Genomic DNA, 24,187 nt, shown 5'->3' with positions numbered 1-24,187 from the left:
TAACAACATGAGAAATGCTTTATGCCAATGTTTATTCAACTTTCCACAAAAAAAGCTTTTGACCTGAATGTAACATTCCTTCATAAATACAAACGCAATGTAGTCCCCAACTTTACACTTGTAAAGACTAACTTAAGATTCCTTGTTTTTTTTAAGCAGCTCAATGTAAAACAATGTACCATATGCATCACAAACATTGTACAAGAAGTGTATTGGTCAGTTAAATTTTCCATGTAACTATGTCTAATCTCATATGGAGGAAAATAAAAGGCTCAAAAAATATCCCCTTCTAAGTGGGATCCAAACAGGGGGATACAAAAAAAAAATCACAAACAAATAAAGTGCACATGTAACATCAGGGAGTGTAACTCAAAGTGCAGTTGGGCTATAATAAGCTAATACTTTAGATTATTTGGAACAGATCTCTCTTTGCTCATCTAAAGTATTCAGGTGAGGAACCTCCTTCCCTCACATCTATCCAGCGTTGTCTGCTTTTGACGGGGGTGGGGGCGGCTGCGCTCTCGCATCGGTCGTGTTTGGATGCAAGTGAGACTCCACGTACTTTGATGGTAATTCATTTCAAATCGTCAGTACATGCAAATAACTTTAGTCTTGTCCAGCGAACCATCTGGGCACCTTTCCATTCTCCATCTTTTAGTTTACCAGACTTTTCCTCAGGCTACGGGTGCCATCGTCGGCCAGAACTTATATAATACGCTTTTTTTCCCCCTGCGTTAAACGCGTTAAACGCGCGTCAAAACAATTGTTGCCATTAAGAGGACGTTAAGTTAACGTGTTAATTTTGACAGCCCTAATTTATTTACCTTTTACTTTATTTATTTATATAGCACTTTTCATACAGCTGGAGTGCAATACAAAGTGCTTTACATTAATACATAAAAATCAATCATAAAAATCGAGCAATTATTATATAAACAATGGCAGGTAAAAACTCCCATAGTGGGAGAAAAGCCTTAAGCCAAACAGTGGCAAGGATCAGGCCCGATTTCCGGTCTTGTGATTGGATCGGGACATCCCTAGTGGAAAACCCTTAAACCAGAGTGAGCTGAGCCGAGCCGAGCCAGTACTCGTGGAAATGCCCTGTTACCTTGGTACCACGATGACCGGGTCAGATGTGATGGAGGACGGCCACTGGCTGATCCCACTGCTAATCCGAATATGGTCCAAAAACATTCAGCCCCAAACAGTCGTCATGGATGTGAAACTAAAACTGTAGATAAGAATGTAAAGATGTTTATTTCTGCTGTGAAGTTGAACATTTTACAGTGAGGTCAATGAATCCAGACCGTCGTGGTCGCTAGGGTGGTCTGTAGAAGAACCACAGGTCCGGAGCCGGACCCTGGTGGTTGGTGGATCCGGTTAGATGAACCTCTTTGATTATATTTAGTACAGTAAACATATTACATCATATAGTGCAGTGGTCCCCAACCTTTTCTGTACCACGGACGGACCGGTTTAATGTCTGACAATATTTTCAAGGCCCAATCTAAAGGCGTAGCCGATTAAAAACTAAATAAAATGACAAAATTGGCATTAAAAACTGTGGTATTTTCTCTATAGTAATAATAATGAATAATAATAATAATAAAACGTAATTTTCGAAAAAAACTTAATAAAATAATGGAAATTGTAAATTACCTTTTTAATATAAGTATTTCTATAAATGTGTTTTTATGTTTGTTTTCTCATTAACGTTATTTAAAGCCAGGCTTTTATTTTATTTGTTATATATTAAGGAGACCGATATTTAGTGCTTTTATTTTGCCATGGTTATTCTCATGTATTGTGGTTAACGGTAGCTGTTATTACCGAGCGACCGAGCAGCTGTGTCGCTCTGTATTTAAGTTAAATGAAACTTATATGAATATAGAAAGACTAACTCAATTTGATCTTATTGTATTCCTTTATAGCTCTTACGGTGTGTTTGCAGTGTATTTACATCCAAGGAATAAAAACATTGAACCATCAGTTTGAGAGTCAACCATCATCAGTCGGGGCTACAGAAATAATTTTTTCTTTCGGTGCGGCCCGGTACCAAATGACCCACGGCCCGGTACCGGCCCGGGGGTTGGAGATCACTGATATAGTGAACTGCTTAATTGATAAATATTGATGACTCGGAGGGGGGAGGTCACATATGTTAAAACTCCTCGCTCCTTTTGGGATTTGTTTATCTTTATTAATTGGCAACTTTTTACTATTTGTCTTTCACTCTGTGTACTGGATTGATGTTTTTGTGGTTTTATTATATATAGAGAGATGCGGGGCCGCTCGGTGGCGCAGTGGGTTAAGCAGCGGCTCATATACTGAGGCTACAGTCCTCCTCCTGCAGCGGTCGCAGGTTCGAATCCCGGCCTGCGCACCTTTGCTGCATGTCGTCCCCATTCTCTCTCTCTACCCCTTTCCAGTCTGCATCTTCAATAAAGGGCCACTAGAGCCCAAAAAAATCTTTAAAAAAAAATATATATAGAGAGATGCAGAAACAATGAATTCAGGCCTATGTATCTTCTAGACTAGATTACTGTAATGTGTTATTAGCAGGATGTCCAAGTAATTTGCTGAATAGGCTCCAGCTGATCCAAAATGCAGCAGTGCGAGTGCTGACAGGGATCAGTAGGAGAGACCACGTGGTGCTAACACCAGTGTTAGCTTTTTCTAATCCAATTTAAAATTTTATTACTTGCGTATAAAGCCCAAAACGGCTTAGCTCCGCAGTATTTGCAAGACCTGATAGTACCTTATGTTCCTGGCAGAGCTCTCCGTTCTCAGAGTGCAGGTTTACTCGTAGTTCCTAGAGTATCTAAATGTAGATTTGGAGGGCGGGCGTTCTGCTATCAGGCACCACTACTATGGAACCAACTTCCAATCTGGGTTAAGGAGGCTGACACCACCTCCATCTTTAAAACTAAACTTAAAACCTTTCTGTTTAGTAAAGCCTATAGTTAGTGTTTAGTAAACCTCTAGTTGGTGTAAACTCTTTGTTAGGACCAATATTCTAGATATTTAGTCTCAAACATAGCTTTGTTGTAGACGTGCTGCTCGAGACCTACGCTGCAGGGGGACACCAACATGATCCACTAATGCCGCTTTTGCACTAGTATCACCTTAGCTCGGTTCTACCCGTTTTGCGCTTTTGCATTAGGGCTGAGACGGGTAGAGCCGCTCCAAGCCGATACCTTTTTCTGTAACCATTTCAGTGAGGTTCTATAGCGGGCTGAGCCGTGACTATTTCTGAGGTCACCACCCTCCACGCCTCTGATTGGTCGGGGGGTGGGGCCGTCACCACCCTGCGCGCCTCTGATTGGTCGGGGGGCGGGGCCGTCAAACGTTTGAATCAGGAAGCGGGAGTCAGCGCGAGGCGACTCGCGGCTCGCAGCGATTTTATTATACAGCAAAAACGTCTGTTTGGTGATCCAACTCTGAGGTGCAGATGTTCATAAACCTGGTGGCTGTCGAGAAAAAATTAAAAAAGCGATGTAAACGGGCTGTTTTTTTCTCAGCCGCTCCCGGCTCCAGCTGATTTCTCATCTGCGCCGACACAAACAAAGGTGCTGCGCAATCGAGTACGTCACAGCAGCTTCACCCCACCCCCCCCCCACTTCTCCCCTGGCAGTGCGAAAACACACGTGTGGAGCCGTGTAAAGCCGCGCCGCGCCGAGTCGGGCCAAGTAAGTCCTAGTGCAAAAGTGCCACAAACGTGCCCATCACCTCTCTTTTCTCAGTGATTAATTATAAGTATCTCATAGCCATCATTGTTCTCCAATGTTCTCGTAGTTTATTGTGCTGGTCTGCCCCCTCCTCCCCCCCCTCCTTTTCTCTTCTTAAGGCTGAATTATAGTTCTGCGTTAAATCAACGCAGAGCCTACGCCGTACGCGGGAGTCTCTCCGTATCCTACGCCGTAGCCTGACGTGCACCTCCCAAAAAATGGAACTATGCGTGGAGGCGACGCAGACCGAGAGGGCTGTGATTGGTTTGCTTGGTAGCAACGCATTCCCGGTTCCGGTTCGTGAAGCAGTCGCGAACTTTCAGCGCTCTTTTCTTCATGTGTGTGTGATTTTTTTTTTTTTTGATTTTTTTTTTTTTTGTGCACAATAGTTGTCCTTATCTCTTTGATTCACTGTGACCGTAAAAGCCAGAGGCTAAACAAAGTATCAACTAGCGCTCTGGGGGGGTGTTGCACCGCGGTGAAACGGAGTGACGGAGAAGTCCGAAGGTTCATGACGGCGTCACGGCAACGGTGTAGGTTCTGGGTTAAACCAACCCAGAACCTACACCGTTGCCGTGACTTAAAGGGATTGTGACATGAAAAACACATTTTTCTTGATTTTTTGTGTTTTGTTGGGTGTCTTGACATCAATTACACCCAAAAAACAAGGAACTTTTAACATTCAGTGTATTGTGTGCTTTCTGGGATTTTCCGCATAACTATGCAAAAACGGCGCATGTGGTTTGGTGGCGGATCGTTACGTAACGATCCGCTAAATCACCGCCCCCTCCACCCAGCTCCCTGTCTCCTCTCCTCTCCAGCGCGCCATAAAGGCTGATTTATGGTTCCGCGTTACACCAACGCAGAGCGTACGGCGTAGGGTTACGCGGCGACGCGCAGCGTACGCTGAACCCTACGCCGTAGGCTCTGCGTCGATTTAACGCGGAACCATAAATGAGGCTTAACAAGGAGCTGTTTAGAGCCTCTTTTGTTCTAATCACCGGAGGAAAACTGCTAAGAAGACCCGCGGCCACTGACTGGACTTAAGATAAGGGGACAGTGCTGCTTGCATGCCTTTATTTTTATGATTGTTTGCTGTGGTTCGCCGTGCTGCTTTTCCGTGCATGCTTCGCCTGTCGCTCCCGGCTCCGACGCCGCTGTGAGCGTATGGCTGGAGGAGGAGGAGGTTTGGAGGAGGAGCGGAGCAATGATTGACAGGAAAGGGAGAAAAGGAAGCATTTTTCACGGCGCAAAAAAACACTGTAATAAAAAGCCAGGAAAAGAGTACTAGAGTTAAGTTTTTCTTGTTACACTCTTTTAGACACATTTGAGGGATGTTGGCCAAGACTTTTAATAGTGTTAAAAGCATGTTAAAAATGATGTCACAATACCTTTAAATCAGGCTTTAGCATGTTTGCAGGCCAAAGCTTCAGAAGCTGCATGTTGACCTGCAGTCCACCCCTCTGATCATCCCACTGCTGCTTCCACCTGTCTGTATGGATGCCTGTAGATGCCTGCTGACACAATCAGAAAAGCAGTGAAATACCCACGAGTCACAATGTGTCCTACTGTATTTTTTTTTTAAATCATTTTTCATTTTCTCCCGTTCAAATCCAATTAATCGGGTCGCGGTGGGGCGGTGCTGATCCCCTCAATTTGAAGCCTTGTATAATAATTGTAAAAAAAAAAAGAATATTACTACTTCGCGGATTTCACCTATCACAGGTCCTTTTTGGAACGTAACCCCCCCCCCCACCCCGAAAAACGGGGGATTACTGTATAGTCATCCCTGTACTGCACCAGTTAGCCATTTTGTCCGTCTCTCCTTTCTCTGTTATTCATTCTCTCTGTCTGTTTTCTCTTTTCAATTCGATTTTATTTATATAGCGTCTAATACAACAGATGTTGTCTCTAGACGCTTTCCAGAGACCTAGAACATTTTCCTGCTCTGCCCAGCTGGTCTTCAGCAGGAGGGTCCCCCCTTATGGTCCAGGTCCTGGTCCAGGTTTCTTCCCTCCTTAAGGGGAGTTTTTCTGGCCACTGTTTGGCTTAAGGTTTTTCTCCCACTAGGGGAGTTTTTACCTGCCATTGTTTATGTTTATGTAATAATTGCTCGGGCGTCATGTTCTGGTCTCTGGAAAGCGCTTAGAGACAACTGTTGTAATAGATGCTATATTAATAAAATTGAATTGAATTGATAAAAGAAAACAAAGTTTTGGTTCATAACATTACGATAGCGTCATTTTTGTTTTCATGTAGCTTCCGCGCTTTTATTTTGAAGGGTCAGTTTCAGTCACATGGTTCAAAGTACAGCTGTGTGTTGGTGTCAGTGATGGAAAAGCCCCGAGCATTCCGTGTGTGTGTGTGTGTGTGTGTGTGTGTGTGTGTGTGTGTGTGTGTGTGTGTGTGTGTGTGTGTGTGTGTGTGTGTGTGTGTGTGTGTGTGTGTGTGTGTGTGTGTGTGTGTGTGTGTGTGTGTGTGTGTGTGTGTGTGTGTGTCCTACCGTCCGGGTCCATTGCTCCAGCTTACAGGCTCCCTGCTGTTTCTGTTTTGGTCTGAATCCAGACTCCCCTCCTCTGTTATCCAGGTGTGCTCCGTTCCCGTGTTACCTTCACATAAATGCAGCCGATGAACGGGCAGGGGTTGATGTCAGACACACAGCTGCTATTGATTTTAGCAGCTGTGTGTCTGGAGCTGCGAGTATAAAGATCTGAAGTGGTCATTAGACTGAAAAACAACATGGGTCTATAAGAGATGTGGAAAAACCTGTACTATGAGAACTGGAGAGCTCAACAACATTCAAAGGTCCGGAAGACCACAGAAGACAACTAGAGATGAGGGGATGGGGTTATGAGAGCCAGATGACGTGGTTCTAAATCGAGCTATTGGAGCCAGATAACGAGGTTCTGAATGGAGTTATTCCGGCATGTAAATGCAAACCTCGGTTATCCAAGCTTTTGACTGCCCTGGGCAGGAAGGTTCAGGAAGTGACCACACCACAGAAACAGGAAGAACAACTCAGTTGCGAGCATCTTACCTGCAACACCCGTCAGGTACAGACCTGCTGCATCGTTAGCGTCCATACTTTCACATGTTGTCCTCCTACACACTTGTTTACTAATTGTACCGTGAAAATGTGCTAAAGGGCGCTGCGGAGTTCAATGCACCTTACTCAATAATTGGATTCTCTTCTTGCGCGCGTATACTCCAGACGTGTCCTCCAGACGTGTCCTCCCAGTTCTGCCGCTCAGACCAGCTGCAGCCCCAGACTCAGGACCTGCACATGTGGACACGTGTCTTTGTTTGATCTTCACATGCAGCAGCGCTTCTGCGTCGCCCGCCACTGAGCACTGTGCAGACCAACCTCAAATCTCTTCTGCACATTTTTTTTTTTTTTTAACCTTGTCTGCACACATATTAATGATTGATACCATGACGGTAGAAACCAAAAGTGTATATATATGTGTGCATTATTACTATATTTAATATATATACATATATATACGCACACATATGCGTACACATACATAAATATACACATACAAACCCAGTGTTTTTTTTTTGTTTTTTTTTTTTTTGGGCGGGGGGGGTGACGACATCCACTGCCAATCCAGGAAGCAGGAACACACGGAGACACACGTTAAGCACTGGAAATCTGTAACAAAAAACCACAAACAAAGCACGAAACCGGCACGGAGCCAACCAAAACAATAACAGCAATCGACCTAAATCTTGAGATCTGATCGTCGCAGTCTGAGCTAAGCTATCGCTACCGCTACCTAAACCCAAAAACTAGAGAGCCAGCATGCAGGTGAACAAGCCAGTGTGTGTGTGTGTGTGTGTGTGTGTGTGTGTGTGTGTGTGTGTGTGTGTGTGTGTGTGTGTGTGTGTGTGTGTGTGTGTGTGTGTGTGTGTGTGTGTGTGTGTGTGATAAACCAAACAAAGCTCCACCTGAAGTGTATCTATAGTGGGGGAGGGGGGGAGCAACCCCGCCACCCGCGAGACCAGAGGCCGACACGGAAGAGCCCGGAACCCAGGCCACCGGCAACCCCACAGAGGGGAGAAGTAGGAGGGAGGCAACCCACCGCCTGCGAGGCCCCCCCCCCCCCCCCGGCGGCGGCCGAGGGGGCCCGCGGGGGGGGCCCCCACGGCGCGGGAAGAAGCGGCCAGGGACCCCGCGGCGGCGGACCGCGACCCAGGCAATCCCCGGCCACCCGGTCCGGGCCGGACACGCGGCCAGGAGGCCCCCACCCCTCAGGCCAACGACCCCCACCCGGCAGGGGGCCAGCCCGCCCGGAGAGACAGAGCCGCCCCGGCCGCCGACGCGGGCAGGCGCACCCGTCCCCCACGAAAGTGGCCCTCCAAGATCAGAGGGGCGCCCCGCCGCAGAGGCAGCGGGGGGGACCGGAGACGGGCCCGGAGAGAGGGAACCCCCCAACAAGGCGACACCCGTGCAGGCCCGACAACGGAGGGCCCCAGACCCAGGCATCCCATTCATTCATCCATTCAACTATCCGATATCTATACTAATAATAATATGATATACTATACATAATAATAATACTACTACTAATAATAATAATAATAATAATAACCATCTTTGTATAATATAATAATGATAAATTATTAAGTTTTGATGTCCTGCCAATGGAGGCCCGAATCCTCCATGGCAGGACCCTTCCATACCGCATTCTCACCGACACAGACACACGATCACGCACCGTTTCCCCCTCCCCGGAGGAGTCCAGCACCGCCAGAAGGCGCCCCAGGCTGCACGACGAGCCCCGCCAGGCCCGGGAACCCCGACCCACCTATCCCAGGCCTCTTCTGCACATCTGGCTGCCAGCCGTTGGAGTTCATTAGCTATGCTCAGAAATCTTGGAGAGCCAATCAAATCAGTCTGTCCTTTTAGAGAGTCGGTGGGTTGGAACAGGGTGACGGCAGAGCGGCGATGTAATCTGACCTCTGTGTAGATGCTGCAGGTTAACGCTCTCTTGAAGGGGGTTTCCTATGTCCAGAAGCCGCCTCTCGTCCCCGTTATGGGATGGATGTATTTGCTTTTTTACTGTCAGTCGATGGTAAAAGTTTAATCCACCAGTCGGCTGGGCTGCAGCAAACTGGGACTGAGATGAAGGTGGTGGTGGTCTCCCCGTTGGTGGAGGACCCGGTGGAGGACCCGGTGGAGGACCCGGTGGAGGACCCGGTGGAGGACCCGGTGGAGGACCCGGTGGAGGACCCGGTAGAGTGTGTGTGTGTGTGTGTGTGTGTGTGTGATAAACCAAACAAAGCTCCACCTGAAGTGTGGAGGACCCGGTGGAGGCGAAGTGTCAGGCCTTCAGCCCTCAGCAGCCACAACAGGAGACGGGAAGAGTTTCCTGTCAGGAGTGTCCAACACAGCTGGTATTCAGCTGAATCCTGCTCCTGCAGATGAAGCCTCCAGACATGTTGAACACCGAGGTCCTCTGAGACAGTGTCTCAGGGACCAGGAGCATTTCTTGCAAAACTGTAACCTGTGATGTCCCAGGTGGGCCTGTAGCCCCCCACTGGGACTAGGGAAGCAACTAACGACAGACAAAGAGTGACAAAGAGTCACAACTCTGTGGAGCCGTGCATTCCTGCAGCTCTCAGTAGTGAAGACTTTATGAGCTTCTTTAACAGTAAAATCACGAGAATTAGAGAAGAAATCAACCATCCGGTTGTGGGCGTTTCTTCAGCTTTAGCGACTTCCCTAGGCTCTGACTTGACTCTAGACTGTTTTGATCCTATAGACCTCCCTGAGCTGACTTCACTCTTAATAGAGCTAAGTCTACCACATGTATGTTAGACCCCATCCCGACTCGACTATTCAAAAATGCTTTTTCTCTTATTGGTGCGACAATACTGGACCAAATCAACCTATCCCTAAGCTTAGGATATGTACCACAGGTTTTCAAAGTGGCAGTAATTAAACCTTTACTTAAAAAACCTTCTCTTGACCCAGACACCTTAGCTAATTATAGACCAATTTCCAACCTTCCATTTGTATCTAAAATTCTGGAAAAGGCAGTTTCAAGCCAGTTTTGTGACTATTTGTATAGAAATTATCTGTTTGAAGTCTTTCAGTCAGGGTTCAGAATGCATCATAGCACAGAGACAGCACTGGTTCGAGTCACGAATGACCTTCTTATGGCCTCAGATAAGGGATTAGTGTCCATATTGGTTCTACTGGACCTCAGTGCTGCTTTTGACACTGTTGATCATGGCATTTTACTGCACAGGTTAGAGCACGTTGTTGGGATTAAAGGGACAGCTCTACGTTGGTTTAAATCATATCTATCTGACAGGTTCCAGTTTGTTCATGTACATGAGGTTTCTTCAGAACAGTCAAGGGTCTGTTATGGTGTTCTGCAGGGTTCAGTGCTAGGGCCAATCTTGTTCAGTTTATACATGCAGCCGTTGGGAAGTATAATCCAGAATCACGGCATACACTTTCATTGCTATGCTGATGATACGCAGCTCTATTTGTCTATGAAGCCGGATGAGACAGAACTGTTGGTTAAACTTCAGGCATGTCTTAGGGACATCAACGACTGGATGTCCAGAAATATCTTGCTTCTAAATTCAGATAAAACAGAGGTTATCATTCTTGGTCCAGAGCATCTTAGGAAGGGACTAGATGGTGTTGAGAAATGGATGGTGTTGGTGTGAGAAACCTTGGTGTTGTTTTCGATCAGGATTTGTTGTTTAAACCATATGTTAATCAGGTTTGTAAAATAGCGTTTTTCTATCTCCGTAATATTGCAAATATTAGGAAAATCCTCTCGCAGAGTGATGCAGAAAAACTAGTTCATGCGTTTGTATCTTCTAGACTGGATTACTGTAATGTGTTGTTAGCAGGATGTCCAAGTAATTTGCTGAATAGGCTCCAGCTGATCCAGAATGCAGCAGCACGAGTGCTGACAGGAATCAGCAGGAGAGACCACGTCTCTCCAGTGTTAGCGTCGCTCCATTGGCTACCTGTAAAATTCAGAATTCAATTAAAAATTGTATTACTTGCATATAAAGCCCAAAACGGCTTAGCTCCGCAGTATTTACAAGATTTGATAGTGCCTTATGTTCCTGGCAGAGCTCTCCGCTCTCAGGGTGCAGGTTTACTCGTAGTTCCTAGAGTATCTAAATGTAGATTTGCAGGGCGGGCGTTCTGCTTTCAGGCACCATTACTTTGGAACCAACTTCCAATCTGGGTTAAGGAGGCTGACACCACCTCCACCTTTAAAACTAAACTTAAAACATTTCTGTTTAGTAAAGCCTATAGTTAGTGTTTAGTAAACCTCTAGCTGGTGTTGGTAAATCTCTAGGTAGTGTAAACTCTAGTGTGTTAGAGTCAGTAGTCATAGTTGCAGCTATAGAACAAAACTATAATAGTTAGTTTCAAATATAGCTTCGCGGTAGATATGCTGCCATAGACTTAAGCTGCAGGGGGGCACCGACATGATCCGCTGGGCGGTGCCTCTCACCCTTCTTCTCTCCTTTTCCCTGCCTCTCTTCTCCATTACCATTTTTATTTATTATAAATATCTCATAGCTATCATTTTTGTCCATCGTTCCTGTAGTTTCTTGTGCCGGCCCCCCTTTTTTCTCTTTTGTGCATGTTTGCAGGCTAGAGCCTCGGGAGCTGAGTTCTGGCCTGTGTCCCCCCCCCCCCACCTCTGGTCATCTCGCTGCTGCTTCCACTTGCCTGCTGTGTGCTGCTGACGTCCCTGACTCCCCCAGTCTGGCCTTCGGCAGGAGGGTCCCCCCTTATGAGCCTGGTCCTGCTCAAGGTTTCTTCCCTCCTAAAGGGGAGTTTTTCCTTGCCACAGTTTGGCTTAAGGCTTTTCTCCCACTAGGGGAGTTTTTACCTGCCATTGTTTATATAATAATTGCTCGGGGGTTTATGTTTATGTTTATGTTCATGTTCTGGATCTCTGGAAAGCGTCTAGAGACAATATCTGTTGTATTAGACGCTATATAAATAAAATTGAATTGAATTGAATTGAATTAACGACTATTTTTATAGTCAACGAGTTACTGACTATTGAAACGATTAGTCGACTAATCGGATAATTATTATTTTTTTCTTAAATTTAGTATGAAGTTGCTTTAATTATGTGGCAAATGATAATAAACACAAGAAATATAGGTACTTCAACGAAAAAAAATTTTTTTATTCAACTTTAGTGCTGTTCATACAAAAAGTAAATAAAATGTCCTATCTAAAACCAAGGACAGGCACAGTGATCAGTCAGTATAGACATACATCCACAAATGAATAAACCTCTGTCCATTATTTTTCATTTTTTAAGGACAGGCAATTGTGTTATATAAAAAATGAATAATAAAATAAAATAAAACGTCCATCAAGTGGGTGAAATGGATTCTGGATGGCAGGACGTTCTCTGGGTTGAACTGGCATCATTTGTTGAAACCCGTCACCATCAACCATGGAGAGCTGCTCATATCACAGATCAGCTGCAGTATTGACTCAGTGAGGGCAGTCACCTGTTGCAGGAACACGTCTGCTTCTTTTGCAGAAGGGGTCCATGGTGGCTCTTCTCTGGACTGCATGCATTTAATTTAAAATACTTTTGTCAGGCACAATCAGGCATAACGTCAAAGCTCTCTTTTAAAGCCAAAATACGCTTAATGTCTTACCAAGGCGAGTCCATTTCGTTCAACTGTCGGACGTGCTTTCTCTTCAAATGCATCGTGCATTACCGACGTGCTCCCGTAATAAGCAAGGTCTGCTTTGCAAACCTTGCAAGTCATCTTTTTATTCGCCGTATCCAGGCTAAAAGGCTCCCTAACTTTTGAAGTTTTATTACGCGCAGCTGCCGTACAGGACGCCGTCATTTTTGTTTACCCGCTACCGCTCGGCAGAGACTGTTTTGAAGTGAGACGCCTCACTCCGTTGGAAAATCACGTCTGGCGACAATTGTCGACAATTGAATTCATTGTTGACAATTTTGATTATAGATTTTTGTCGACAACGTCGACGAATGGTTGCAGCCCTAGCTGGGACCTGCGCCTGTAACGTCTGCTCCTCCGGTTCCTCCTCAGGTCATGTCAGCAGGGAGGAGTGCTGAAGGGAGGGAGGTGCAGGTTCCCCTCCAGCAGGCGGCGCCCTCCCTCATCCAGCCTCTCTCTGCAGCCCCGCCCATCCCTGCACCCCCCCACCGCCAGCCCAACCCCTGGCCCCCCAACGAGCCCCTCACTCAGCCAGGTGAGGATCAACACATCTGCACACTGGTGCACACACACAAACACACACACACACACACACTGATGCCGACACACAGATGCACACACACGTACACTCACGTGCACGTACACACACACACACACACACACACACACACACACACACACACACACACACACACACACACACACACACACACCTGGCTCCCCCAAGTGAGGCTCCCCCAGGTGAGGCTCAGGACGACTGGCAGGTGACCTCTCTCTCTGGTGCAGGTGCCCCAGCAGGGTTCCTGCCCCTGCATGGAGGCTTCAGAGACCACTTCGTAGAGATTCCAGAGGCCAAGTACTGCTGCGAGGCGTGCAGGCTGGTCCTGTGTCAGCCCCGCCAGACCGAGTGTGGACACCGCTTCTGCCAGAGCTGCATCAGCGACATCCTCAGGTGAGAGGCACAGCTGCACACGGCACTACACACCCCAGGTAAGAGGCACAGCTGCACACGGCACTACACACCTCAGGTGAGAGGCACAGCTGCACACGGCACTACACACCCCTGGACTGCCCCCGGATCACACTCCTAACGGGCCGGGGGCCGGAGTTCACCTACGTCTGCCCTAACCCCTGCCTCATAAGCCCTGACTCATAACTCATAACCCCTGCCTCCTAACCCCTGCATCCTAATCCCTGCCTCATAAGCCCTGACTCATAACTCCTGACCCCTAACCTCTGCCTCATAACTCCTAACCCCTGACTCCTAACTCCTAACCCCTGACCCCTGACTCCTAACCCCTGACTCCTAACCCCTGACCCCTAACCCCTGACTCCTAACTCCTAACTCCTGCCTCATAACTCCTAACCTCTGCCTCATTACTACTAAACCCTGCCTCATAACCTTTTACTCCTAACCCATGACCCCTAACCCTTGACTCCTAAACCCCTTACTCCTAAACCCCTGGCTCCTAACCCTTGACTTCTAAACCCCTGACTCCTAAACCCCCTAACTCCTAAACCCCTGACTCCTAACCCCTGGTGCCCTGACTCCCCTCAGCTACCGTGAACTAGCGAGTTCGTGAACCAGATGAGCTTGTGATGCCGAGCAGCGTGGCCGTTATGTTTCTTGTGTCGCTACCAGAAGCACACCTGAAACGCCGCCTGCGCCCTGGCCGGCCTGGCCAGAGCTTCTGAGGGCGTCCTTTGGGAGCCAGACAGAGGTCGGTATCTCAGGTGTCGGCTGACGGCCGCTCTTGACGGCGTTCAGCCCAAGCTGCTCCGGCCCCGACACCTTCACCTGCAGCTTCCAGACCAGCCACCGGTCGCGGTGTTTGCTAGTGCAGCTAGCACAACCAAACATATCCAATAGGAACAATTCTGCTCCGTCAGGTGCGGCAGCTTAGAGGTCAAGTTAAGCCAAGATGCTAAGATGCTGCAGGGAACTGCTGCAGCGGTCACTCATAAAGCCAAACCTCTAATTATGCATAATTTTTCCTTTCTCCTCCTGCAGCCGTCCGAGCCCGGTGTGTCCAGCTGACATGGAGCCTCTGTTCAAAGATAAGGTGGGCACAGAGCGGCGCCGCATTGCGCATACCATGACGTGGGCAGCTGCCGAAGGGCCGAGGACTCAGCTCTGTGCTTTCTGTTTCAGATCTTTCGAGACGTTTGCTGCCATCGGGAGATCATGGCGCTGAAGGTTTACTGTCGCAGCGAAGCTGCCGGCTGTCAGGAGCAGATGAGTCTGCAGCAGATCCCGGTGAGAACCCCCCCCCGTCCACACACACTCCCACCACCCCGAACACACCTGACTCACCTGTCTGTGCAGGACCACCTGAACGTCTGTCCGTTCTTCGAAGTTCCCTGTCCGCTGGGTAAATGTAAGGAGCGGATGATGAGGAAGGAGATTCCCGACCACCTTACTTGGAAATGCAAACACAGAGAGAGCACCTGCGACTTCTGCATGACCAAGATGCCTCTGACAGAGCTGCAGGTGAGAACCTCCTGGAAGGCTCCGGACGATGGGAGCAGGACCAAATGTTGTTTCTGTCAGAACATCAGCGCTTGTCTCTGCTTTACTTGTACATGGCAAATGTTTAACTGGTGCTTTCTCAGGCAAGCCTCAGCCTTGCCTCTTCAGATTGCTAAAGCTTGTCCATGTTGGCTTAATTTAAGGCTGAATTATGGTTCTGCATTAAACCTATGCCGCGGCTACGCAGGAGTCTCTCCGTAGCCTACGCCGTCACTGACGTGCATCTCCCAAAAATTGTAGCTACGCGTCGAGGCGACGCAGACCCAACGCAGACCCAACGCAGACCCAGAGGGCTATGATTTTTTTAAGTCTTAAGGGCTTTCACGTAGAGGGCGCAAAGTGGCGGCCGCCGCCGGCTTTCCCATTCATTGTGTATGTGCTGCCGCCGCGCAAGAGGGCGCATGCCGCCGGGTTTGTGCGGCGGCAAGGGCGCAAGAGGGCACAGGCTGCCGTGGCGAATTGAACATTTTTTAATTTCACCGTGCGCCCTGTGACGACATCTCGGCGCCTCCAATAGGAGAGAAGGTGCTGGAGAGTGGAAAAAAAACTGGCAGGTTGTGGATCAGAGACGATCAACATGGAGGAAAGAATGATCTTGGCTGTGAGTCTCTGTGAGGAGCTGTGGGATGAGACTGCAGGCCTATCGGGACATCAACAAAAAGGGACAAAAGTGCAGAGAAACTGGTATGTCCAGCATTTGGACATACCAGTTGTGTTTAAAAATGGTAGAAATGTGATATTCTTTTGCTCTTTTTAATTCAAGATCTTTTTATTAAAATTTTCACAAAGTAAAAAAGGTGAAATGCTGAATGTCAATTACAAATATTTTGAGTAGGCATGGGCATGTTAATCATAGCATACACCAGTGTACAAAATATAAAAAACAATTAAACAGTATGAAAAAATATAAAATAGTAACAAAAACAAACTACAGACCAAACTAATCCCTCCCATGTCACTGCCAGATTACTAATCACAATATGAGGTCATTCTAACATCAAAAGCCTGCACTAGGAATACAAAAGAAATATGAAGTATAGTTCACAGGGTCTGGAATGCTTCTAGAAAAGGTCCCCACACTTTCTGGAACTTATTTGATTGCTGAAGCGAGTATCTAATTTTCTCCAGTTTTAAGCAGGACATGATGTCTTCCAGCCATTGTGCACGAGTAGGAGGGAAGGGATCCTTCCACCTGAACAGATTTGCCCGACGAGCCAAAAGGGAGGCAAAAGACAAAGTGTGCCCCTGTGCAGTGGTTAACTTCCTTCCTCCCTCCATGACCCCAAACAGGGCAGTCAGTGGGTTTGGTTCTAATCTGATTTTAAGCACCAGAGAGAGAGTATGAAAGACTTCCATCCAGTATTTGTTTAGACATGGGCAGGACCAGTACATGTGGATGAGAGAGGCTTCTGCTACTTTACATCTTACACAGTATGGACTAATATCTGGGTACATGGAGGATAACTTTGCCTTGGAAATATGAGCCCTGTGTACCACTTTAAACTGAATTAAGCAGTGACGTGCGCACAGGGAGGTTGTATTAACCAGTTTGAGTATGGACTCCCAGGTATCCTCTGATAAGGGAAGCCCTAAGTCCTGCTCCCATGCTGCTTTGAGTTTATCTGTAGGGGCACTCCTAAGATCCAGCAACATGCCATAGAAAGACGAAATGAGCCCCTTTTTGAATGGGTCTGTGGCAACAACTTTGTCAACTGTGGTCAAGCCTATCGATGCACCAGGGCTGGGTGTCTGGGAAAGAACAAAATGTCTAGCCTGAAGATACCTAAAGAAATGTGATTTTGGAAGGCTGAATTTACTACTTAACTGCTCAAAAGATGCCACGGTGCCGTCTATGAACATATCTCTAAAACGAATCATACCCCTCCTGTGCCATTCCTGGAAGGTGGGGTCCTCAAGGGATGGTTTGAAAAAGTGATTTGATGCAATGGGGCTAAGAAGAGAGAAGCTTTGAAAACCAAAAAACTTCCTAAATTGGGCCCAAATTCTAAGAGAATGTTTAACCACTGGGTTTTTGATTGATTTAAGTGAAGGAAGTGGAAGTGAGGAGCCGAGTAGGGCAGGAATTGACAGGTCATCAGTTGGATGTAACTTCATCGCCACCCAGTCAGGGCGGTCAGCGCCGTCGCAGTAGAAGGACCAGAATGCAAGGCAGCGCAGGTTAGCAGCCCAATAATAATAACGAAAGTTTGGGAGGGCCAGACCACCTGCAGACTTTATTTTTTGAAGGTGAGTCTTGTTCAAACGTGGCCGTTTACCCCGCCATAAGTATGAAGATATAACTGAGTCAAGGGACTGAAAAAAAGAGCCAGGAATAAAGAGTGGTAAGGTCTGGAAAAGGTACAAAAATTTAGGTAAGATGGTCATTTTAACTGAATTGATGCGACCCACAAGAGACATTGACAGGGGTGACCATTGTGTAAGGATTTGTTTGGTCTCATTTAACAATGAGATAAGATTCTCTTGGAGCAGGTCTTTGTGTTTCCTTGTCACAGATATGCCTAAATAGGAGAATTTGTCATTTGCGATTTTAAAGGGAAAATTGGAAAGGTCTAAAGCATGCGATTCGAGATTGGTAGGGAAAAGCTCACTTTTGCTGAGATTCAGTTTATAGCCTGAGAGTTTCCCAAACTGACTGAGAAGTGACAGCGCAGGGGGTAATGAGGCCAGAGGGTGAGAGATGAAAAGCAAGAGGTCATCGGCATAAAGCGAGACCTTATGTTCCCTGCCACCTCTCCAGATACCGGACACATCCTCACAAGATCGGAGCGCTGTGGCAAGCGGTTCGATAGCCATGTCAAAAAGCATGGGACTAAGGGGGCACCCCTGACGGGTTCCACGATGCAGATTAAATGGTTTTGACCGTTGAGAGTTAGTACGAATTGAGGCCGAGGGTACAAATACAGAAGTTTAATCCACAGAGCAAAGTTCGGACCAAAACCAAACCTGTCCAGCACAGCAAAGAGATAATCCCATTCGACGCGGTCGAATGCTTTCTCCGCATCCAGAGAGACAACGCATTCAGGGATAGCCTCAGAGGCAGAGTAGATAATATTGAACAGTCGCCTTGTGTTGAAGTAAGACTGCCTACCTTTAATGAAGCCAGTTTGGTCTTCAGATATAATTGTGGGGAGGGCATTCTCCAGCCTATGGGCTAGGACTTTAGCTAGGACTTTAGCATCTGTGTTTAAGAGGGAGATGGGCCTGTAGGAGGTGCATTCAGTAGGATCCTTCCCTTTTTTAGCTATGAGGGTGATGCAGGCCTCCGAAAAAGAAGGAGGGAGGGAACCGTGGCTGAAGGATTCTGAAAGAACTGTAGATAGCAGTGGGGAAAGCAGAGTAGAAAATTTCTTTAGAAATTCCGCCGGGAAGCCATCAGGGCCAGGACATTTACCCGACTGCAGTGAAGAAATGGCTCGAGTTATCTCCATCAGGGATATCGGTTCTTCTAATGTCTTCCTTAGATCTGGTGAAAGACTGGGAATACTAAGACTATTTAAAAAGTCCGCAATCTCATCTCGATCAGTCTGAGATTCCGAGGTGTATAGCTGGGTATAAAAGTCCCTAAATGCTTCATTTATGAGTAAGTGATCTGTATTTACATGGCCATTTGGTAAACGAATCTTAGAAATATTTTGTTTAGCCTTAAAGCAGCACAACGTAACTTTCAGCTTTTCTGAGTTTGGCGGCATCTTGTGGACAAAATTGGTAGTGTTTTACCAGAAAGAACACTACGTTTCCCATGAGCACCAGCACTTACTGCCGGAAAACTCCTGTCCCGTCGCTGCATTTGTTTTGATGAGAGGAGACGGGTAACTTTTCTGTTTCACCAAGTGAACAGAAGGAACGCAAAAAAAAGATGTTAAACTGCTGGAAAGGAACTGGAATTTACCGGGATACCTTAAACAAGGAAGCCAGGGAGCGGTATATGGAGAAAATAATCATTATTAACGGTCTGGATCCATATGAAATCCCTAAGAGATCCCTGAATCCCCGAAGAGCCATGTGTTTCAATAAATTTGTAAAGTAGTACAACATACAGTACATGTTTTGTATGCCTCTTACTTCTCTTTTCTTTTTTTTTTGACTGCTATATTATGTTGAAGAGGCGTGAGCAATATTTTTGTTTTCCTCGTGAGATTATTTTTTTCCTCTGCAGCTACAAATAGAGTTAATATTTTTTCCTCAACAAACTAGTTTTATCTGAAGATTGGGGTTAATTGCTCCGCAGAGAGCTGGCCAGCAACTGCGTTTAGCTGGCGAAGTGGGGAATAAAACCCGTGTTTTGATCCGACGCCCGTCTGTGTGAGTGTTTGTGGTTTAAGGCTGTTTATGGTTCTGCGTTAAATCGACGCAGAGCATACGGCGTAGGGTACGCGGCGATACACACCGTACGTTGCGCGTCGATTTAACGCAGACCATAAATCATGCTTTACTGTGTGTTTGGTCGTTACAGCCGCGATCCAAAGCGAGCCGACGGCTCTTTCACTCTTTTACTTTGTTATATCAGATACTTGGCCTGCGTGGTTCTGCCTCCGAGCAGGAAACCGTTGAAAAGTTAAACCATTAGGATCTTTTCCCCACGTCTGTTGTGTGGAGCTGCTGCAGCCATAACGCAGCAACAGGTTCTGAGGAGCTCTGAGCTCCACGCCCCGCCCATTTTCGTCTCGACTGCGAATCGGGGAGGAGGGGGAAGTGACGTATGCCGTAAAGCAGTCAAAGTCGTAACGATTTGTAGTTTTTTAGTGTGGCAGGGTTCCTACCATGCTCCTCAAAGTTACATAGTGCCAGTGAAGGTGATGCAGACCCCCTCAGACCATGACAGAGGTGTCATTAAACCTGTTGGAAGTTGATGTACCATCACAATGACTCTGGAAATATGATATTAAGGTGGAAAAGTTACGCAGTGTCGCTTTAAGGCTGAAATATGCTTCTGCGTCACACCAACGCAGAGCACACGCCGCAGCCGTGACGCCGTGCTGAACCCTTCGGACTTCTCCGTCTCTTCATTTGGTCGCGGTGCAGTACCCCCCGCGGCCACTAGTTAGCGATCTTTTTCTGAATGGTTTATCCGACTTTTTCCGGTCACAGTAAATCAAAGAGATAAGGACAACTATTGTGCAAAAAACAAAAACAAAAAAAATCACATATAAACGAAGAAAAGAGCCCTGGAAGTTCACTACTGATTCAAACCGGAAACTGGAAATGCTTCGCTTTCAAACGAACCAATCACAGCCCTCTCGGTCTGCGTGTGGACGGCGTCTCCTCGACGCGTAGTTACAATTTTCAGGAGGTGCACGTCAGTGACGGCGCAGGTGACGGCGTGTCCTCTGCGTCGATCCAAACCACACGCCGTAGGCACGGCGTCATTTTGACGCAGAAGCATAATTCAGCCTTTAGAGCCTTTAAGTTGGTTGGCTAATAATTTGTCAGATTTGTCTCCATAAACATAAAACCTGGTTTTACTTTTCAGAAGTGACTGTTCAATTGGGTGAGTGGTGAGCAGGTCAAATTTAGTTTTAAGTTCTAGACGCTTTTTGTAAAGATCTGGGGATTTAGTCCGAGAATATTCTTCACCGACCTCTTTGATTTGGCGGGCAAGGTCTGATCGCTCCCTATAAGATTTTTGCCTCACCCTAGCAGTGTAGGATATAATCTGTCCCCGGAGATAAGCCTTGAGGGAATCCCAGACAGTTAGACTAGACATTCCTGGAGTCATATTCGTGGATAGGAAAAAGGCTATTTCCGTTTCCATTAATTTAACAAAATTTCTGTCTGACAGCAAAGTTGAATTGAATCGCCACTGTCTGTCTCTTTGAGGTAAGTCAGGAAGGGACATGGTTAGGGCCACAGGAGCGTGGTCGGAAATGACAATGCTCTGATAAGCACAGGAATGAACCAGGGGAATCAGTTGATTATCAATAAAAAAATAATCAATCCTCGAGTATGTGTGGTGCACTTGTGAGAAAAAGGAGTATTCTCTGTCACATGGATGTAAAGAACGCCACACATCACAAACACCGTAGTCAGAAAGGAACGCCTGAATAAGACGGGCTGACTTACTTGCTGTGCCGGGGTTGGTAGAGGATCGGTCTAGGACTGGGTCGAGCCAGCAATTAAAATCACCACCAAGTATGAGAGAATATGTATTAAGGTCAGGGAGCAGTGAAAACAGTCGTTCAAAAAAGACTGCATCATCTGAATTAGGGGCATAAACGTTCACAAGTACGACCAATGTATTGAATAATTTCCCAGAAACGATCACGTAGCGACCAAACTTGTCAGAAATCACGTTGTGCTGCTCAAATGAAACATCCTGACTGATCAGAACTGAAACTCCTCGGGCCTTAGCTTGAAAGGAGGAGTGAAATCCCTGCCCTGACCACCTCGGGAACAGGCGGCTATTATCAGAACTGCGAATATGAGTTTCTTGTAGAAAGGCTATTTCTGTTTTAAGATGTTTTAGATGTGAGAAGACCCTTTTCCTTTTAACAGGGTGATTCAGACCCTTAACATTCCAGCTCACCAGCTTCAAGAATCTATTCATAATATTTAAGAAGAAAAATTAGGAGGTGAGCACAATGACCTAGCCAAAAAAAAAGAAAACGGAAAGGAGGCTGAATGTGACCCACATTAAGTAAGGAGTTGAAAAGAATTAATGCAAAGTTTCTGGCAGTGACATATCCCCCCGACCCACCCACCCCAAATAAGACAGCTGCTATAGAAAAAGAAAAAAAAAAGCAGCAAGCTCTTCAAAACAAACAAAGTGCAATAACGCATCTTCCTGTCCTACACACTAATAGCTTTTGCTCCCGCATCATGAATATATGAAATTAGCACCTCAAAACGTGTAGATATAAATAAAAAAAAAAGAAATACCCTCTCAAATCTTGACTTGGAAGTCCTGATAAGAGCCCAGAAATATCTGTACAAAAATTTAAAATATAAAACTTCCGACTTAAACAGCGTAAAAGTAAGGTTAACAGCTTACAATTATTACAAAACTTATAGGTAAATCGGAAAAGCTTTTATTTATTTATTTATTTATTTATTTTTTTTTTTTTTCTCTCCCTCTTCACCACTTATTTTTCCCTTTTTCCCCCTTCCCTCAAATAGCCAAAAAGAACTGCAAATTAATAACATTTGCAAAGGGGCAGTCAAACTAACAACAGAGTAAAATAAGGTTTTAAATGAAAACTAAAAGATTTCAGGCAAAAAAAAAAAAGACTGAAAAACAAAAATGTTTGTCGCGGGGTACTCACCCTCCCCTCAGGAATATTATGACTCACGTAAAAAAAAAAGAGAGAGAAAAAAAGTCAGTCAGTGAGCGCCAGTGAACCACACCGGGCTGCAGGGCGGAGCCGTGAAAGCCTCCGACAGTCCCGTTACGGCGGGTTTGAGGATTTGCTGCGACTCGTGATGAATTTGCGCGCCTCATCCACGGAGCCGATCCACTTCCTGGCCCCCCCGGACAGCGTGAGCCGGAGCCGGGCGGGGAAGAGCAGAGCCGGCTTCAGACCCAGGTGATAAAGCTCCGACATAACTCCGCTGTATTCCGCTTGTTGGCTGGCAACTTCGGGGCTGTAATCCTCCAAGGCCCGGATCGGGTGGCCGTGATATTCCAGCCTCCCTCTCCGGCGAGCTTCCCTCACGAGGAGATCCTTCGTCTGGTACCGGTGAAGGCGGATGATGACCGGACGCGGTCTCTGTCCCGGGGCTGGCTTGGCGGCGAGAGAACGCTGCGCTCTGTCTATCTCTGGCGGTGACGGCAGCGTATCATTCCCGAACACCTCACACAGCAGCTTGGAGAAGAAAGCCGCAGGAGACCCGCTCTCGGTCGACTCCGGTAAACCCAGGATACGGATGTTCTGCCTTCTGCTTCGGCTTTCCAAATCTAAGACCTTAGCTTTTAGCCGAGCATTATCATCCCGTAAAGTCGAGCAGATGCCTTCAAGGTCCGTAACTCGCTGGCTGAGGTCTTCTGTGGCGAGTTCAAGGGACGAAACACGTTGGCCATGGTCCTCGACCGCGAGCCGCGTTTGGTCGAGTTTGGAGTCGAGGTGACTGAAAGTATTTTTAAACTCGGCGGCCAGGGCAGCTCGGTGTTCCTCCAGCAACGTGGTAATGGCCGACAGGGTTAAGACAGCGCCAGCATCGTCCCTTTTGCCCGACTTGCCGCTCTTCGAAGCCATCTCGGAGGTAAGTGGGCTCGTTCGAGACAAAAAAAAAAGAAAAACAACAGGGAATCCTTTTTAAAGGAAAAAGTTTGAAAGTTTGAGGGCTTGGTGGTTTCAAAAGTTTGGCACTCACGGGAGCACTCGCGAAACGCGTCTACTCCATCTGCTCACCAACCGGAAGCCCCCTTTTGCTCTTTTGACAATAAAATGTTAGTTTAAAATAAAATATAGCATTTGGAGTTGCAGTGATGAAGCCTGAAGTTGGTTGATCCTGCTGAGGCTCCAACTCTCCCCATCAGGCTGTCAAACTGCTCCCTGTTCAGCCTGAAGTAGACCTGGTCATCATGGAGCTGTAGCTCCAACGAGCCTGTATTCCCCCAAATCCTGTCTTCTCATGAGGATTTCATAGACCCATACCCTCCTTGCTGCTGCTGCTCATCTCCTCGTCCTCCTCAGAATAAGAACTAAAGCCAGGGCTTTTCTTTGAAGCAGGGAAAGATACATTTTGCAAACCGAGCTGTAGCTACTGTGGGAAAATGGCGCCAGACCGGAAAAACTTTTTTTTTTTGGTCGGCAAGCAACTTGCAACAAACATGTACGCGATGCACGCAGGCGCGCTCTGCTCTGCGCGCGCTCTGCAACAACCTTGCGCCCACTCTGTGCCGAGTCTGCGCCCACCCGGTGGTGTGCGCGCAAACAGCGTTCTATGTGAAAGCCCCTTTAACGTATAAATGTGTTTTCAGAAACACAAGGAGACGGTGTGTCCAGCGTTCCCGGTGTCGTGTCCCAACCACTGCTCCTTCTCCTCCCTGCCCCGGAGCGAGGTACTGACCCACCGCTGCTCTCATGTTCTGCCCGGCGGCTCTGACCGCAGACTGACTGACTCGTGTTGTATTTCAGCTGTCCAGCCACCAGCAGGAGTGTCCCAAAGCCCAGGTCTGCTGTCAGTTCCAGCGTTACGGCTGCACCGTCAAGGTTCCTCCTCTCCCATCATGGAAAGGTTCTGGTGGACTTGGACGGCTGCCGGC

The 24,187-nt window shown here is 47.0% G+C and overlaps 1 protein-coding gene across 3 annotated transcripts in view; it reads left to right on the top strand.

Annotated features, from left to right (window-relative positions):
- Positions 1-24,187, top strand: part of traf3 (TNF receptor-associated factor 3) — a 44,528-nt gene that overhangs the window by 2,865 nt on the left and 17,476 nt on the right. The window contains exons 2-8 of one of the 3 annotated variants that reach the window (XM_061744425.1): positions 12,807-12,969; positions 13,221-13,386; positions 14,446-14,497; positions 14,587-14,691; positions 14,761-14,925; positions 23,903-23,983; positions 24,060-24,134. In XM_061744425.1, the coding sequence (XP_061600409.1) occupies positions 12,810-12,969; positions 13,221-13,386; positions 14,446-14,497; positions 14,587-14,691; positions 14,761-14,925; positions 23,903-23,983; positions 24,060-24,134 (804 nt within the window). In that variant the 5' untranslated portion in view covers positions 12,807-12,809. The remainder of the gene's footprint in view (positions 1-12,806; positions 12,970-13,220; positions 13,387-14,445; positions 14,498-14,586; positions 14,692-14,760; positions 14,926-23,902; positions 23,984-24,059; positions 24,135-24,187) is intronic. The other 2 variants (XM_061744426.1, XM_061744427.1) reach the window with 2 other exon arrangements.

The sequence above is a fragment of the Cololabis saira genome, chromosome 16 (genome assembly GCF_033807715.1).
Source record: "Cololabis saira isolate AMF1-May2022 chromosome 16, fColSai1.1, whole genome shotgun sequence".
Taxonomy (NCBI): domain Eukaryota; kingdom Metazoa; phylum Chordata; class Actinopteri; order Beloniformes; family Belonidae; genus Cololabis; species Cololabis saira.
The sequence above is the reverse complement of the archived record's forward strand: the minus strand, read 5'-3'. Positions and strand labels throughout refer to the sequence as shown.